The following is a 19,771-nucleotide window of genomic DNA, read 5'->3' on the forward strand; positions in this document are numbered from 1 at the left end:
TTTAAGAAACACTGAGCTAGAAGACAGAACAAAGCTCAAAGTGTTCTTGATAGGTTAGGGAAAAAAAACTGGATGAAGCTTACTTTTTAAATCACAGGATATAATACTACTATTCCATTGTGCACTAAAACCCTACTTCAAATATATATCCAGTTTTCAATGTCACCTTCTAAAAAAAATAAGTCAATGGGATAATAAGATAACAATTAAATATTGCTAGGGAGACAGATTGAGAGAACTGTATTTGGCTATCCTCCTTTAAAAAGGCAGTATGTTGGTTATGCCAAATCAAACCTGGTTAACATGAAGGATTTAACTGCTAATTTATTTTTGCACTTATGATCCCTGAGATACAGCCTCTCAGTTTGTAGCCCAGTTATGGAATTTGTCATTTTTTATATTTGTATTTCCACAAATACAGAATTATTATAAAACAAACAACATGCTATTACTTATCATTCAAGGACAGTTTAGCAAATGCTATTGCTAGTAAGCAAGTGCTGGGGATATAAATAATGCTGATATGTAGTTAGAATATCATATTGAGAATGTGAGAGCTCTGATATCAAATCTCAGCTTGGTTAAGAGGTTCACTGAATAATATTGGGCTATTAGGCCACCATCTTTCAGACTAATCTATCTCAAAGTGTTGTGGGGCGGATTAAAGCATGGTGAAGGAAACCATGCTGTCCTGAACTCCTCGGACAAAATTTGGGATATGAGCTATATAAATACATATAATTTATTTGGATATAATGGAATTTCATGCATTAGTCCATCTTGGTAATATAATTGCATTAACATTTGCATTAACATTGGATTACTTTTTTTTTCACTCAAGTTTTTTAAGCAGAAGTTTAAGTTGTGGACTGAGTTTAAAGATTTATCTAAGCTGTGTTTTTATTGAATCTGCTATTTCTCTATATTTGTAAATTTATGATTTTTGTATTAACATAATTATTAATGTAATAGTTGCTGTACAAAATTGTAGCCACAATCCAAAATAGAAATAGATATGTGAATCTCAATTATATAAACACATCCTTAATATGTGTCAATGATTTCACTTGAGTTTAAATCATTTAACTAAATTTTAATCCGTTCTTAAAAGTGGTAATTTATAATGCAAAATTCTTCAATGTATCTGTTATTTTTCTTTATATAAGTAAATTGCATTGCATTCAGCATAAGATTACACCAATTCTTAATACAATAACGTATTGTCCAGTAGCAAACACTTGGATTTTGGAGTTAAATTTCATCATCACAACCAAGATTTTTAATTTTATTTTTAAAGTATCAGTTATAAAAATGTTCTAAAGACATTTTCTAGATGTCATAATCCAAAATAGTTATGAAGTGTAAAAACTGAATAGTGTTTATTAGGATTTCAAGAGTTGATTTCATTTTGGGGGAGCAGAAAGGTTCTAGTAATCCACATATAGAGTGGGAAGGCAGTTAGAATGTATGTTCATTCTTACCTTCATTTTTAGTCTTATAGATTATTAGAAAAGAGACCTTAATTACAACAAGCAGAATGAGGGGATAGAACTAAGGCCCATGTTTCCTAAGGACCTCATTGAATGTTATTAGATCTGTGTGAACTATGGGCAGTTTTTCTTTTTTCCTTCCATAATGATATTTTAAAACCATATATATGAAAAAGAAATATTCAGGGTCAGTTTGGATCTTAGTCTGTTCCCTATTTTCAACACAGTAACTTTTTGACTTTGCAACCACTGTGCAAATGGGACTGTTCTGATACATTCTGTTTATGTTTTTTTTTTAATTCTCAGTGAATTGCTTGCAATGCTCTAAAGCAAGTATGGAGCAGTGATTAAATGGGAATGGATTTGGGATTTAAGCTGGTGAAGTAGATTCAAAAATATTCTGCATCTGTACTGATGTCCCATTGTGATTTCCCTAAAATTTCCTAGGAAAATGAACATGTTGTGTTGCTGTCTGTGAAAGCTAAACAGGTGTCCAGTGTGGGCAAGTGGATCTTTAAGCTTTGCCTCACTTATATGTTGCCTCGGGTTCTGTTTAACAGGTGGCTTCATGATTGGTGTACCATGTGACATCTACCAAGGGAGTTCCTCAGAGGGCAGCCTGCTCATAGAGAGGCAGAGGGTCTTGCCTTTTGATGAGGAAATTGCTGAAACTCATGTCTCATTAGTGTCTCTTATGGTTCTTGGGAAGCAAACAACAGTTTAATTAAAGTCTGACGTAAACACATTTCTGCACATTTCCCTGAAGCATTTTATCTCATTAGAATTGATCAAAATAGTTGCCTTGGGCTAACTTGAACAGATATACATCTGGAGCACCATGTGTGCAAGCTGCCTTGAGTGAGCTACATACGCTATGCTTCATAGCAACTTACTTGTTTGCTTTACTTTGTAGGTGCAGTTACCTTGTTTGGGAAATGAATTGATCCAACTTTTTCTAATTTGTTTGTGCCTTTGTATCACTGACATGCTAGTAATGCATACTATATAATGCAATCAGACATGCATATTCTTTACCTTTTTAGTATTATGCAGTAATAACTGGAAGCTTTTAATTTATCCAAGCTTCTGATTAATTTCTTCAGGAAAATATTCAGATACCGTTGTCCATTCTGTATTACCATATACATACATAGTGTTGGTATCAGATTATTAGTAACCAACATTTCCAAAACGACAACAGTTTTTTTCTGTACTGCACAATATGTTTTAGCTCAGCCGTCTTCTGAGTCTTGGCACTTTAACTGACAAAATTATCAACGATGGTGAAGATGTTTGGGATATTCTCAACATTGTAATTTTCACTTTTAAAGGAGTGGGGGGACTTAGGCTATAGAAGGCTATTTAAAATGAACTTGGACAACTTTGTAATGTTAAATCTATTCTAACTTTGATTTCTTTTACTGCATCTGTGATTTTGATCCACAATTAATCTATTCCATTACTGATGCAAGTGGCTTTGTTGCAGTTTTGCAATTTGGGCTGTGCAAAACATTTTAAAAGATGCTTCAGAAAGTACATTGCTGTGAATGTACCTCTCTTTTTGAAGCATTAGAACAGCTGTTTCTTTGGGAGGCTGAGGCAGCTGCTGTAAAAGCTTTCTTCTATTGTCTTTGCATATACAGTATGTGCATCCAAAAACAATGCTTCCATTGGGGAAAGAAGTTGTGCTGAGCCTCCTAACATATGCCACTGTTTCAATACATCAAAGGGGTGTTTTGCTAACATGCTTCATGGTATACCCTTTTCAAATGCTTTACATGGCTCTGTTTGGGTACCTCATGTTTGATACTCCATTATGAATCACCCATTTCATCATGTGATCCTAATTGCTACAACATATATTGTTGATGTGATTAAGTATAGTATGCTTGTTTCTTCCTTAAAAACACATCGCAGATGCATGCGCTCCCAGAAACAATCAGTGGAGAATACCATTTTTCATAAATACAGACAAGAGGTTGTTTTTTTATCATGCAGTGCTATTAACTAATCATCAAGTACAAAAATATTTGTCTCAGAATAACATGTTTTGTTTTAATCACATCTAAAGCACTTCAGTATTTTACTTTTCTTTCACAATTTCCTGTCTCCCTCCCTGAAACATTTATTTAAGTTAGTTATTTTCCCAAGACAATAAACCTAGCTTAGAATGATTTACTTGCCTTTTGAAGAAACACAGGACTCTCACTAGGTTCATTGATTGACGATTAACAAGGATATGTGTCTGTAAACAAGACGTTAGTAATTGTGGACTTCTACTCATATTTAACATGGAAAATTATTTTGTATCTTTGAATCTTTCAATTCTTTTTATTTCAAAAGTTGTTTAATGATTATACATTATGAACTGAAGTACATAGTAGTGCTAATAGTAACCAGACCCGTTCTGTCAGTGTAGTCTTGAATATGAGTTTTGACTGTCAGTAACTTCTGTATTATTTATTTCCTTTTTTCGTTTAGAAATCAGTGTTTTATATACTACTTTCTTTTTTGAAATTACATTGTATACCATAAATTATGTGGTGGTTGGTCTGTACCTAGATGTACAAAGCAGTATCAAGAGTCTGACGTTTATTGACCAACCCATGCCATTTTCCACATTGTTGCTACAGTACATAACAGAAAAAAATTGGTGAGACTAAAAAAAAAAAGTTACTAAGCTTCTGCTTGAAAATGTCAGTGAGCTGCTGTTTAAATTGGAAGAAGCAAACCCTCTGAACTCTTTTTGGGCTCACAGCACACAGCAGGAGCAAATTCATTGATTTTGAGAGCTTTTTATCTTCAAGGTGGGAATTTGGATGTGTTGTGCCTATCAAGCACCACAACAACCTCTTAGGACTTTAATCTCAGCCTGGGTTCTTCATAATCTCTCGCTCACAATCATGAAAGAATCATTATATGAAAAACCAATAGTTAAATCTTTTCAGGTAGCTTCTTATAAAATGGGCTTTAAGAAAATGAGAAGTGCATTCAATTTATTTAGGTAGATGATTTTTGAGGGCCTTTGTGTCAATCTTGGCTTAATGGAAAAGTTCCTGCAGTTTTTCTGCTATATAGTTGGCCATTGCCTTCTTCTTAGGGCTGAAATAGAGTGTGTCTAGCTCAAGGTCACTCACTTGACTTCCAAGCTTAAGACAGAAGTAGAATCCAAATTCCTCCTAATGCAATATTTTAACCACTAGACTAAACTGGCTGTCAGGAGAAAATATATTTCGTTGAGGCAATTCCGTTAACTTTAGAGAAGCTCTGACATATGGATTAGGCAGGAAGAGAAAGAGAAAAATAGAGGGCTAGACTTGATTTGACTGAGCCAGCCAGAATGCTTCATAGATGAATAGAGAAATATGTATGCCCTCTATTTCTGAAATACTTTCTGTCTATTTGTTATTTTTTTAAAAAAAAAATCACCTCAAAGAAAATTACTTTGGAGAAATTGTTTTATTTATATCATTTATAATTTTTGGTTACTTAAAGAACTAAATAGTAATGAATGGCTAGGCAGTCTTTCTAATAGTGATGAAGATGTTTTTTAGTAACTTGCATTTTCACTTTTTCTGAGGGATTTGTAATCTTCTAAAATGGTCATTGGCAAACCTCAGAATAATCATGTTGTAAGTTGCTTTGAGTTGATATTGCAAAATGAATGGCTATATAAATAAATTCAATTAATCAGTCAATCAATCAAACAGTCTTTAATTAATATGTAGTGAAAACTGAAAATGAAATTGAGGAAGTATAGAAAACTAAGAAATTGTAAATTACACTGTTCAGATTGTATGAATTCAATCAAGACTTGCTGTACAAATAGAACTTGTACTTCTGAAAGTTCTGTCTGTAGACATCTTTCTCTTCTCTAAAATGGAGAAGGTTTAGAATCAAATTACACTTATTGCAAACTCGGTGAAAACTTAACAGAAAATTTGGCTCATCAAAATCTGCATTATTGATAAGAAAATATTTATAAAAATGTATAATTATTATACATAATTGTGGATAACTCAGTTAAATGCTATTTTTGGCATCATGCTGTTAAATGTTTTAAAGAAACAACCCCCACACAAACAGAGGTTGCTGAGACAAAGCTTATTTATTCCTACTTTTGCTAGTATTCATTGAAGTATGGTCTCTCTCTGTGTTTCAGTCACTGTCCTATCTAAGTGCAGTCTTGTCACATACGTTTTTTATGTCTTCTTAAATATTTCTGCTCAAGTTCAGCTCTTCATTTAATACTCTCCTATCTATATAATAGTGCGATGTTAAACATGTAAGCTGAAAAAAAATTGAGAATATGTCAACCGAACTATACTGATTATATATAACATTTGTAGGATTATGTGTAAAGGAGAGGAAAATTATACTGCCTTTGTGAAATAAATACAGATATATATTAAAAAGTGGTTGTCCCTAACAGTGGAATTGCTGATGTAGATACGCATTTATTAAAACAAGTGTGTGAATGGTGGATGTGTGTGTGTGTGTGTGTATGACTTTATTGTATAAATATGAGGTGTGATAGTTATGGTGATAACATCTCTTACGTTTTAGGATTTTATTTTATGGTTACTAGAGGAAGCCTATAACTGTTCATCTAAAGTAATGCATACCCTTTACTGTTTTTCAATGTAGTGCATTTTAGTCACTAACTTAGGAACTGTTACTTCTAAAAGAGCATAAGCAATTATCTCGAATCATTATTGTGATTTTGGGGTTAATGGACATGTTGTGTTGTATGCCATTGCAGATATGTCTTCTCCTACCATGAAGAAACCTGAAAAGCCTTTGTTTAGCACTACATCTCCCCAGGATTCTTCGCCAAGACTGACTTTCCAGCATCATCATCCAGGAATCCCAGGAGTTGCACACAGTGGTGAGGAAACAAAAGTGATAGAAAATGTCTTAATGTTTATCTTTCAAAATGCAAAAAATGCAGGAAAGTTGGGTAAACGTAACGTTAATTCAATACTTAACTCAAAATTATACCAGATTATCCTATGAGCTGGAGGCTTGGAAAATTGCTTCAGCTGAACTGTATTTCTTTAGCAAATGTAAACAACATCTCATTTTTGGAGAAACATCCATTCTGTCACATCCATAAGTGTTTTATTTAGATCGTGAGATGTATAATCTCAAATAGGACAATCATTTTATTTATGAATTGATATGTAGATAGATATATCACTATTACATGTGCACTGAGATTAGTACATGATTGTTTTCTTCTTTTTAACAGACAGTTAAATGAAATTCATATGATATCCTGGGAGTACATGTAGGGTTTGAATAAGAGTTTCAAGCATTGTTATTTATTAATTTTTTAATATATTTGTCATTAAAAATGATTTATGAATAATCAGAAAAATAGTACAATAAAAACATGTTGAACAAGTTTGATGTAGTTAAGGAATCAGGCGAGAAACCAGGAGACCGTGAGGTTTAATCCTGTCTTAGACCCAGAGTGAACTGGGTGACAGCAGGCCAGTTACTTTTTCTCAATTCTAGGAAGTTAGCAATGGCAAACCACTTGCTAAGAAAACTGCAGGAACTTGTTTATGCAGTTAGCAGTAATCAACATTTCTTGCAATGAATAAATACATACAGGAATAAAAACAAGCCAATAAAATACAGATTGTTAAAGGAATTAATAGCTGGGGAAGGGCAACATAAAAGATTGGCTTTTGAATAGGCCATTGTAGAGCCTGCTTGTTTTGTGCAAAGAAGGACAGGTGTCTCTGGTAAGACAGTAAGCTTTGGCTCATTAAAAGCTAAACCTTCCCTGCAGCTCTTAAATTCTTATGAAACTGATATAATGGACAAAAGTTTTAGTCACGTCTGGGGCTTTCCATAGTCATTCCAATACTTTGAGTCTGACTCAGTCTTTTACACAGGTGTGATAAATGCACAGGAAGTAATTCCAGCCAGTTATTTAATCACTACATTGTGAACTAATGGTACTTTTGAGGTTTCACCTTGTGAATTGTGCTCAGTTTGGGGCATAACAGAGATTCATTGAAGTTGAAACAGATTCAGTGAAGTTGAGAGGGGGGGGTTGTTATCTTTAGCGTTAGAAAAAGACAGATGAAGAGGCCATGGTAGCATGCTTTAAATACCTGAAAGATGTCGCATCACAGAAGTTCAAGATCTTTCTCATTTTGTGAAGGATGTAGAATATTGGATTCAAGCTACAGAAAGGCAGATTAGCTTCAAGCTATAGAAAGGCAGATTAATCCACTGCCAAACTGGAGAGCAGTTTGGCAGTGGGTTGACAGTCATTGGTCTGGACCCCTCAAAAGTTACATAACTATTTAAGCAGATTTGGGGGGAATGTACAAAAGTGGCACAATTTGTTCTATTAAGCTAACTATATAGGATAAAAGATTGAGCAATGGCTAAGAAATTCTCAGTTTTAAAATTTATTTCAGTCATCGTGAAACACTATATTTGTCCTTTTAGAGTTGTAACATAATTTTTGTGGCTAGAAAAAGAGCTGCCTTCATTATCAGAAACTGAGTAGCAAAATTATATTTTGAACTTCGAACAAAACAACCCCATGTACCATTTTTATTGGGATAGTTCAATCAAGATTTTGCACCTGGTGACTATCTAAAAATTCTCTGATAGATTGCTTTATTATTTACTATCAAATTTATAAATTATATATTTTTATCATAGTGATTATAAAACATGAAGGCAGTCTACAACTAAACTCTTTACCCAACAATTTTAGGTTGATGTTCAGTGTCAATATCAGCAAGATAGTGTTAGTAATTATTTCACTTATATCTTTATTTATTTATTTAGCTGCCAATCTAATATATGGGACTCTGAATAGCATACAGAGTTAAACAATACCAAAATCACCAAAAAAGTAACATAAAAAACCATTAAAAACAATCATTAAGAATCATTTCAAAAAGCATAATCTATAGGAAAGCACATTCAATTTCACTAGCAATGCAACCAATCAGTAGGCTTTATACCCATGTTACCGAATTCTCAGCCTTGGTGACAAAGCCATGTTTTCAAGCCTTTCCAGATATTTTGTTTCAGTGGAGTGGCTATGTGGCTATAGTGCAAAGAATAAGTGGGTGGGGTGGTGTAGCTATCTTCTAGAGCTCACTTTATAAAATGAATCTATTCAATTTCCTTCCTCCTTTTCCACATTGCCTCCCTTATTTAGCTTATTTGGAAGCTATTAGTTCATGCAAACGGATAAACACATGGTATTGATAGCATTGCTTCTGTAACTGCATGAAATAAATGTGGAATTTTATAATGATAAAGCTTGATTCTTTTTTGCTTACTCTGGAAGATGTATCAAGTATGATGGTCTCAAATAGTTTAGTATGATGAAGATTATCTATTATTTGTTACTCCTTTACTGGAAATCCTTGAACACAGCTTATAGTGTACTTTAAGGAAAGTCTTTTTAAAATCTTCAAATTTTCAGCTGTGTAAACGTATCATTTAAGAGGTAGTTAAATAATAGGAAGGCCTTTCTGTGAACTGAAATGACATCATTACTGCCCTTATATCAAGGGCTCTTCTGATACTGAATTTTCCCCACGGTCATTTTTATGAGAGGAGTCGATTTTCATTGGCCAGTCAATCTGAATTACCTAGCCCTATGCTAAGGTTTTGTTACCATTTGCTTATTCAAATCAATGGCAGGTCCCAAATATAATTTAAGAAGAATTTGTCCTTTCATTTTTAGATTTTATGGAAGCCCCTGCAGCTGAACTGTTGTTTAGCAGTGTAATGCTTGAGGGCACCTGAACTTCAGATCTTTAGCGTCTTTTTGATTGAGCAAAAGTTTTTTGGCCAAGACCATAATTGCATTGTGAAAAGGATCTCCTCCAACACAGAGGTTTAAGCATTCAATAAGAGCTAGACAGACCTACTCCTACTCCCCACTTGACCCACTTACTGGGAATTTGGGGTCAGTCACTCACTCTCTTGCCCCAACTTTATTGTTGTGAATATAAAAGGGAGAAACTAAGGTTACTTTTACCTTTGAATGAGTTATAAAAACAATTTAGCCAAGGGGAAAAAAGTAGACGAAAGTGGAACATAAAAATGCATTCTACAATACATTCTGCATTAGCCACAAGTTCATTTGAAACAAGTATTTTATAAGGCAGAATTTTTATTCAGAATATATTGCTTTTAGGCCCTGGTCAGAGTCAACCCTGGCCTAAGTAATGATAGAGATAAAATGACTTGTACAATATTAAAGCTAGAAGCAGTGAAGATAATACCACTCATCATATTAGAGAAATATATTAGTAAACTAAATAATAATTTGTATGAAATATGGTTGTAAATCTACATCCAATCTAATGCATTGCTTTGCAGAGTGAGATGGACAGTATATTAATTAATTTAAGTTATAGCTATATATTTATTGTCCCCATATGACAATAATAATATCATAACATTTGTTCATTCCCCCATTTCTTTTTTTTGTTTTTATCACACAATATATCTTATATATAAATGAAATGATATTAATGATTGAATGATAATGTATCTCCCATCTCTGAGGTACTAGCTCTGCAGTAACAAGATAATCTTTATATTCCCTTTATTGCTGAGGACTTTACTGTGTTTTTAGATTTAGCACACAATTGCGTGGTAGAGAAATGCAAGGGGAAAAATCTGTATGGGATATGATAGCCTTTTTGTTCAGAGAGATCTTGGGTGAAAGATTTTCCCAGGCCCTTAAGTTGAACATTCATTAGCATTTTCACAATGGATTGCTAATTATTCATGGTGTTATTGCTTAGTAATTATTCCCCACCCTCCCACCCTTTCACATGCATTTAGCTAGGGAATAACAGAAAGTATTATTGGATCATTTATTCCTGCTTCGGACTATGTCTCTTAACTTTCAATTAAAAACATGTTTTATAGTTTTAATTTTATTGATTTACCTTAATTAGTTACCGTATTTGATAACTGAAATATTTTTTCTGAAATGCAATGCTTTCTCTATGCAGAACTGTGCAAAATAGAGTAAATATTCACAAGAAAGCAAAATTGCATCACTAAAGAAATAACTATCTCCTGAGACGCTTCAGGTATGAAGGACTAGTGGTTCAAAAGGTTGTAGGTTAAAAATGGGATGATAGGAAGAAAATAAATAATTTTATATTGTTTGATTTAGATTTTTATCTACTGTCTTATGTTATATTTTATTATTAAAAAGATACTAAATAACTTGTGCTTTTTTCTCTCTTCAGTCATCTCAACTAGAACTCCACCTCCACCTTCACCATTGCCATTTCCACCACAAGCTATTCTTCCTCCTGCCCCATCTAGCTATTTCTCTCACCCAACTATCCGATATCCTCCTCACCTGAATCCTCAGGATACTTTGAAGAATTATTCTTATGACCCGTCCAGTCCACAAACCAGCCAGGTACTGTAACAGCCAATAATATGGTCTTGGGATAAATAGTCATGGGAAGAATTTTCCTGTAACACGTTTCAGATTGGATGCTTGCATTTGTTTTGCCCAAACCCTTAGTGCTTTTTGGATCATTAGCTGATTTCGGAATGTTATATAGATGAGCGTGCATAACTCTTTTTGGGAAATTCTGAAGACTACATGGGATCAGACCAAGCTAGGATTTCTTTTTCGGATCTGAGAACTATTCTGAATCTTTGCTTTGTGTATTGTATGAAGGGAGCTGGTTGAACATGTACCCTTTCTTACTTTTTTGCCTAAAGTCTGCTAGATTTTCCTTTGTATTTAACTTATAGCTATTTATGGCAGTTACTGTGCATAAAATAAGTCTGAAGTGCTTGATTCAGGGAGAAGTCAAGAATGTGCTAATGTAAACACACACAAAAATGCAAACCTATTTATAGTTTGCTATTTACATAAAATCTTTTGAATTGCATACTGCTCTTCAGTATTCTGAGTATATTTGGCAAGTGTTTGAAGTGTTGGAGAAAGGTAGCAGTGAACTGTATAAAAAAATGAAGATGAAGTGGTTAGTTTGATAAGAACAATTGCACATGGTTATGTGTCAGTTCAGACATGTTTTTAGCACAGCAATAGTGCAGTTTTTAAACCAGAGGAGTGATTTACAAAAGGCTTGGTCACAACTGCCTTCTTATAATAACGTTCACATGTTGCATATATGAACTGTATAATATCTGAAGTATAATGTACACTTTATTGCAGTTTGATTCCAATTATTTTTGTCTCATGTAGAATTTTCTGAAAAAAATCATTTTTTGTGTTGCTTTCATTTCAAGATTTTGATTGATATTGACAGTTTAGTTTCTAAGCTGCTTCTCAACTTTGCATTTTTAGCATTAAAGTACAAACACAGCAAAATAACTGTTTATAAAAGTATAACAGAAGGATAACCAAAATTTACAAGCAATAATATAAACAACCATTTAAAAATCAGCAGTACAAAGTTTCTATTCTCTTATTAGAACCCAATATGCAGCCTAAGTCAGGCAACATCTATCCTTCAGAAAGGAGATTCAGAAAATTGAAGCTAGCAGGAATTCAGAAAATTGAGAAAGCATGACTTGATATCTATCACAACTCCTTCCATAGAAGCATTCTATCAAACATTTTGAATCCACATTATTTAGGGCTTTACAAATTTAAGACCAGCACTTTTAAATTTGGTTTGGAAACAATGTAAGACTTATAGAATTCTCACAAAATTAATAATATGTGCTTTATGTACAATCCTAGTCAGCAGTATTTTAATTTAATGTATTTTACGTAGCTCCATGTTCAGCATGATTTAATAGTCCTGTTTAGAAGTTGGCAAATCATGTCCTGTAACAACTGTGATGGACATGACCATAATGGAGCATGTCCATCACAGTTTTAATTCATGATGGTGGTAAAGTAGCTCATGCGGGTATCTCAATTTTATGACCTTTTTGTGATTATTGTTAAGTAAATGACCTTAAGAAGTAAGCACCATTTTCGTAGTAAATGCTGTGAGTGTAGGATGCTACAAACCGCCATAAACTGGCCCAGTTGCTGTGTGCCTGGTCACAGGATTGGGGAAAGGGGGCAACTGTTGAAGCTTGGAATAATCACTAAGTTGCCGAATGTAAGTCAAAGTCTGCCTGAAATACTATAGCAAATTCGTATCTGGTTCTGAATGTGGTAACCAGAGTTGTTGATATGTTTTCATGTGATTTCAATGTTATATCCAAAACAACTTCATAGTTGTTATTTCTACTTTCAATAAAAATATTTTTTTCTAAGATAGATGATCCACCCTTTCCAATATCCTTGATTCTAAAAATAGGTGTATTGCTTACTTATATAGAGCTGGAATTTAGTCACTATGTACAATTTGAAGGTTGATCTAATGATAACTACAAGCTAATACTATATCGTAATGAAAAAATATTTAATTTTTTAATGAAAATAGAAGAACTTTAAAGATACATTTGTCCCCTAAAGCAAAAATAATCATGGTTGAAGAATAGTCTACCAGCACCACTCTCTGGAATACACATATTATAAAAGAACAGAGTATCCGATTAATTCTGATTTACATTTTCTGGCAGCTATGTATGACAAATATTTGTTTCTCCAGAAAGTTATCATCAAGCATAAATTTTTACATTTATTTTTTTCAAAATAGAAATAAACCACGTTCTAAGCCCAAAGTATCTCAGACCATGATGGGATATTCTCAAATAAATAAGAACTGCATTGCAACTTTTATCACATAAATAATTTTTCTTAGATGACTTGTGTTCATTATTATTAAATATCAAATTTAATACATGTAGTACTAAATCCCAATATAGTAAATGTATCTTAGAGTCTAAGATACAAAATGCTATCAGAATCATACTGTTATTACTATTATTTCTTCTGCTAAAGTGGTTAATGGTTTATAGGAATTCATTTCAGTTAGTATAACACTTCAATTGAGAGACCGCCTGCTGCCAATTACCTCCCAAAAGACCCATTAGATCACACAGGGTTGGCCTCCTCCGGGTTCCGTCTACCAGCCAATGCCATCTGGCTACTACCCGGGGGAGGGCCTTCTCTGTGACAGCGCCGGCCCTTTGGAACGAACTCCCCGCAGAGATTCGGATCCTCACCTCTTTCCAGGATCCTCCTTCCGAAAAGTCATTAAAACCTGGCTGTGTCGGCAGGCCTGGGGTTGATGAGTTCCCTTCCCCTCTCGATTGTGTGTCTGTTGGTTATTTTAAATGCTTGTATTTGTAGTTCTTGTGTTTCCCTTCCCCTCTTGGGTTTGTGAGCCGCCCTGAGTCCCGCTGGGAATAGGGCGGCGTATAAATAAAACGAAACCTAAACCTAACCTAAACCATAAAGTCTAACTAAAATATCAATCAGAAGTCCTAAATAAAAGCTGTCTTCTATTGTACATTTACTTAAGAAATACATACATTTCATATTAATAAATAATTTTTAAATTTGGTACCATTATCAAAATTTGTAAGATTAAGAGCTTTAAAAAAATTAGTATTAGCTTTTTACCTTTTTCTTCCTTGCTAGTTGCATCTTTAATATTGTAAAACATAATTAGGAAAGGATAATTCCCGAATATTACTGTGATTTGAGAAGACATTTCTCCCATTAAATAATTATGTGTTTATAATTTTGTTAGTATTTAATTTAATTTATAGAATGGTAAAATCTGGACTTGTTAAGCTAAAGTATGGAGTTTAAATTCTTCTTTGCAGTTTTGGTGATTCACACATCTTTGTCTGATTCTACCTGCATCTTCATATGAAAGTTTCTAGAGGTCAAATTTGGCAGGAATCTTTTCTCCAATTTGGAATGCATGCTCAAATAATGCTGTTCCCATTGTTGATTATATAAAGCTAGAATCTAGGCATTTTGGTATTTTGTTCTTTGCTGGCCTTTTTTCTCTTCTACTGCTGTTCATGTTTTTTTCATTTTGCTCTAGTACAGCATTTTCTTTTTGCTCTAGCACAGTGAATGTTTTGCAAATTTTATCTGCTACTCTTGTATTACGTCACCTGATTTTTCAGTTGTTGCATAGAAAATAATTTTGAAACTATAATAATAGCCTGTTGGAAGAAAATTAAACTCCCTACACTATTCAGCCATAGCTTCTCCTCCTCCAGTGAACCTCCCTTTTTTTCTTGAATTAGATTTCATTGTGGTTGGTTGTCCACCACTTTGAATACCTCAAGAAGTCCATTTGTACCTGGGGTTGTTCATAATCCAGAGGTTCATAACCTGGGGACTTCCTGTATTCAACTAATGTTTGTACTCAAACCAGTAGTTTCTATATGAAAGAAATCTATAGTTGCCTAGAGACCTAATGAGTCCTAATATTGTGAAAACAGCTGTCCTCTCCTTCACATTTTAGGAGTTTGGGGAAATTATATAAATATACACAACTACACTTAGCTGTATCGTAGAATTAGGTTAGAATTACATTCTGCAAGATTGACAACAATGTAAATACATTGGTATACAGAAGTGCCAAGATATTTATCCAGTAGATTGTAGTATAAAAATTCCTTTTTCAAAAGTATCAAGCAAGTATATTGAATGACTCTACCAATTGCAATTTGAGCCAAACCAATATGCATTCCATTTAAACCCATGTGATTACAATAATTTCCAAAATTCCATCTGTACATATGCCATGTCATATTCCATTATGCTTTTCTCACCTCACAACATATTCATTAAATGTTGTTTTCAAGTAACTGTTGTGATGATATTATTATTCACAACGTAAAAAAAAAAATTAACATGGCATCTTTATTTAAACTCCCTCAACCGTTCAATCATTGTGCAATGTTAGACGTTTACATTAAGATCAGTTAAAGTTAAAACTCCTATAGCAGTTTTGAAACTAATTTCTATTTTGTCTTTTTGTTTGATTTTTAAGATTGTCGTAATATTCTGTAAGCAGAATTCATTATAGAACTCTCAGGGATTTAGCTGTAGTTTTGCAGTGCAATTGCATTTAATTACATGTGACCAAATATACAGGAAACCAAGGCTGCTTCTGCTAAACCAAAGAATTATTTTGCTTTGGGATGATTAGTTTTGATGTATGAAATCTATGTGAGCTGGTATTGATAAATTATTATTATTGATAAATTATTGTATTGACGCTTTACCAAGGTTAATGACTCAGTGTTAATGACCGTCTTGTAAGGCAAGTTAGTTATTATCCTTACAGAGTCGGAAGTACAGAAACTATCCTTGAGAATTGATATGGTGAGATTTATAGTAGAGTCTTCCTGTCATTCAGCTCCATTTTCCCTCCCCCCCACTCCCTCCCAGCATTATTACTTAAACTTTTGTAATTGATAATGCTAAAACTATTCTGGTAATTGATGTAACAAGACAGTTATGACAGCAGTTCATCTTTGTAGCCCTTTGTTATGCAAAAAACTTTGAGTTATGTATATTATTTTGCAATGCTGAAGCACTTTTTAGTATTTCATAGTAAATGTTAAGGTTTAGGACAAGTAGTTGTAGATATATTGAAATTGTATGCTAGAGTGAATAACGTTTGATATTTAGAGAGAATTTGTTTCTTGAATAGAAATTGGTTCGAATGGAAAACTTTTTGGAAAAGGCATAAAAAATTTTATGGACATCAAAATTATAACAATAACTAGACAACTATAATAGTAAAAGCTAGTTTTGATTGGAAATATGTATATCTTTTAAATAAAATACTTATGGGAATTTGAATTGTGGAAACTATTTGCATTTTTAGAAATTGAATGTATTATAAAACACATGTGAATTAATTAATTTAATTTTCCTTTATTCAGGATAAAATTATTCTGTAGGGTGGTTACTTGCACTTTTTATACCCAAGATCTATACAACCAACTTTAGAAAAAACATGTTAGTTTAAGTTCATATTAAATGGCATATTCTTGTATTATTTTTGGTGCCCTTAAATAACGGGAAACTCGTAGCAAATTTGCAAGAGATTTCAGTAGTTGCATAAAAAATTAAAGCATGCAGTGTGAAATAAAGAATGTTAACAATGTTGGAAATTCAAAAGCAGTGATGCACCTTATTTTAGTGATGATAGCATAATAATTAACATACTAGTCATTCCTGTAAAACCAAGTGTGTGTTTCAAAGCGGTCATTGTGAAATTTGTGACCAAAGCAAATGGGGTAAAAAAACCCTAGGTTTCCAAATGAGTGGTTATGTTCAAAAAGTTTTTCATTCATTTAGAGGTTAATTTTTTATGTGAAGTAGAAATAAAACTAACAGTTCGTAGTCCAGAAGAGTGTAACTTTTTTTGAAGCATGGATGTTTGGGACAGGGAGAGTAATTGTAGTATTCATCTGGATCTATTTAATTAATTAGAACATTTTTTTGACAACAGAATGGATTCAGGAAGTTAATAAGACTAATATTACCCATGCAGTCCTTGAAATATAATTCTTGTTAAAACAGAAACATTTTTTGTAGGCACGTACTTTTATAGTGTTAGCAAAAGTTAGAAAACATAATAGGAAACACAGAGAATAAAGATAAGTGCTAAATATACAAAAAGTTATATTGTAGTCATAATTATTATAAAAGTATATATAGTCAATGTTATTTGACTAAATTATGTCCTATGTCAGTGATGGCTATCCTTTTTGTCCTTGCATGCCAAAGCATGCACAATAGCGCATAGGTGTGCCCACACCCATAATACAGTGCACCTGCGATCCCCCACGCCCTGTTTTGGCCTAGCAAGCCTCCCTGAAGCCTCCTGAAATTAAAAAAAAGGCATGGGGGGCACCCCATGCTGTTACAGGTGTTATGTTGGCCTTGTATGCAGCTTTATTCCTCTCTAGCATTCATCTCCATTGTTCAGTGATGCATTTCTGCCTCTCTAGGATTTACCTCTATCTGCTCCTGTGAGGCACTTCCTGTTCTTGTTGGATGTATATAGTTATATTCTCGATGGCTTGTATAGTGTTTTGCAGAGACCTGAAAATCAGCTGGGCGGGAGGCCTGCGCGCATATTTGATGGAGCTTACCTGGACAATGCCTCGTATGCTGGCAGACAGTCCCCCGCATGCCACCTGTGGCACGCATGCCATAGGGCCACCATCACAGTCCTAGATGATGTCTTCCTTTATGCATATTGAAATAGCTGTTGGCAACAAGCACCAATGTTCAATTTCTCTTTTGCATAATTTCATTTATTATTTCTATAATTCCAGGTTCCCTGACTTCTCAATGTTTGCATTCCCCATTACTTGTACTATGTCCTTAGTGTTACACTAAGCATCTCTTTCTAATTGCCCATAGAATTCCTTAGTATCTTCCACCATTGGTATGATCCATGAATTTATGCATTTATCCATCACTGGTGCATAAACCTATATCGCTGGATACCCACTATCTGCCATTTAAAAAAAGTTATAATTAAGAACAGTCCCAAGCAATGCCTTTTTTAAATATATAAATGAAATGATAGGTAGGTAGGTAGGTAGGTAGGTAGGTAGGTAGGTAGGTAGGTAGGTAGATAGATAGATAGATAGATAGATAGATAGATAGATAGATAGATAGATAGTAGATAGATAGATAGATAGATAGATAGATAGATAGATAGATAGATAGATAGATAGATAACATGAAACCATATTCTCTAATAAAGATGAAAGTTATTCACACATTATTCAAGCCCATATGTAATATCCTGGAGAATTTGTGAAATGAAGGTGACAGGAAGCAAATGTTGCCCCATCTCAAAAAAAAGTAGAAATAGGATGAGTCAACCAGATATCAATGACTGGGAAAATTTTAGAACAGACATCAAAGCAATTGATCTGTAAGCACCTTGAAAAACCTGTAGTAATTATCCACATGTTACTGTTGTTTTTGTTAAGAACAAATCTTTCCAGATACAATTTTGACTGAGTAATTTCCTTAACAGAGTATGAAAATGTTGTATGCATATTGTATATTGACGTGAACAAATTATAAGACAAAGTATCCTATCATATGCTGATTAACAAGCTAACTGAATGTGGAATGGATGTCATGAAATTAAGATACATAGTTTAGCCTAACCACTCCCCCTCTCTCCCCCTCCCTCCCTCTCTCTCTCTCACACACACAGACGCACACACACATGTACTAATAGATGAAAGTGGAAACAGTTCTTATTAAATTTGCTGACAAAACCATATTGAGGGGGATAGTTAATACTAGAACTGAAATTAAATTAAAAATGACTACAATATTAAAAAGTTTGATTCAGAGTAATAGAAGTTGAAAGTTCTTCATTTAGAAAACAGAACTTAAATGCACAGGTAGAGGTTGGGGACTACTTGACTGATACGTAGTAGTTTTTGCCTGCAAACTTAATGTATGTGGTTCCCCTCCCCCCCAAAAAAGCAATGTTAGGTTGCATCAGGAGAAATATATTTCCCAATAATAGGAAATAACTATTTCATTATAATTTCCTTTGGTAAGATCTTATGTTGAATTCTGAGTATATTTTGGAAAACATTTTAATAGAAATTCCGAAAATAAATACTTATTGTATTTAAGAAAATAAATACATACTTCAGATTAAAAAAAACATTTTAGTAAAGGGCAATTAGAATGATTGGAGGTATAAGCAAGTTCTCTGAATAGATACTGAAGTAGCTGAAGATCAGATGAGATGACTTGAAAAATATGATGCCATTTTCCTTAAAGGTTGTGTCACATAGACAAGAAAGTAAAGAATCTTTAAGATAGATTCTGACTGAATGTTAGAACTTTCATACCTTGGACTTAGAATTGGGCCTTTCTGGTTCTGGTTCTGATTCTGTTCAATCATTGATGCTCCATTCTTTCACGATCTGTACTACAACCATAAATATCTGTTTTAAAGTAGGCCATTCCAGTCAATTCGAATGTATTTATTTTTGAAACATTCAATTTAGTATCCTTGGTGTGTTTTTATTATGCATTAGAATCTATTCTGGAAATATGAGCATTAGACACATGCAGAATATATTTGTGCAAAGATGTGCAAAGCTTTCAAGAAATGCTTGACAGGATGTAGGAATACTGTGGGATCTAGGCATTATTATATGGTACAATTTTATTAAATAAGTACATCTGTTTGAATCACTAAACCAGTCATATCTTTTAAAGTAGCTGCTTTGTGACACCACTTGGTGTGATACCAAGTGTCTGGGTATGCACATCCATGCAGAGATTGACAGAAACAGCTTGTAAAGCAGTCACACAAGACTGGAAAAAGATGTGGTAGCGTTAAAATGTT

General features: G+C 33.6%; 1 protein-coding gene across 6 annotated transcripts in view; it reads left to right on the forward strand.

Moving 5' to 3' along the window:
- NFIB (nuclear factor I B) overlaps positions 1–19,771 on the forward strand; it is a 213,192-nt gene that overhangs the window by 150,717 nt on the left and 42,704 nt on the right. For all 6 annotated transcript variants that reach the window (XM_032214159.1, XM_032214162.1, XM_032214161.1 and 3 more), the window contains 2 exons: positions 6,253–6,378; positions 10,751–10,929. In XM_032214159.1, coding sequence (XP_032070050.1) covers positions 6,253–6,378; positions 10,751–10,929 — 305 coding nt within the window. The remainder of the gene's footprint in view (positions 1–6,252; positions 6,379–10,750; positions 10,930–19,771) is intronic.

This window comes from Thamnophis elegans, chromosome 3 (genome assembly GCF_009769535.1).
Source record: "Thamnophis elegans isolate rThaEle1 chromosome 3, rThaEle1.pri, whole genome shotgun sequence".
Taxonomy (NCBI): Eukaryota; Metazoa; Chordata; class Lepidosauria; order Squamata; family Colubridae; genus Thamnophis; species Thamnophis elegans.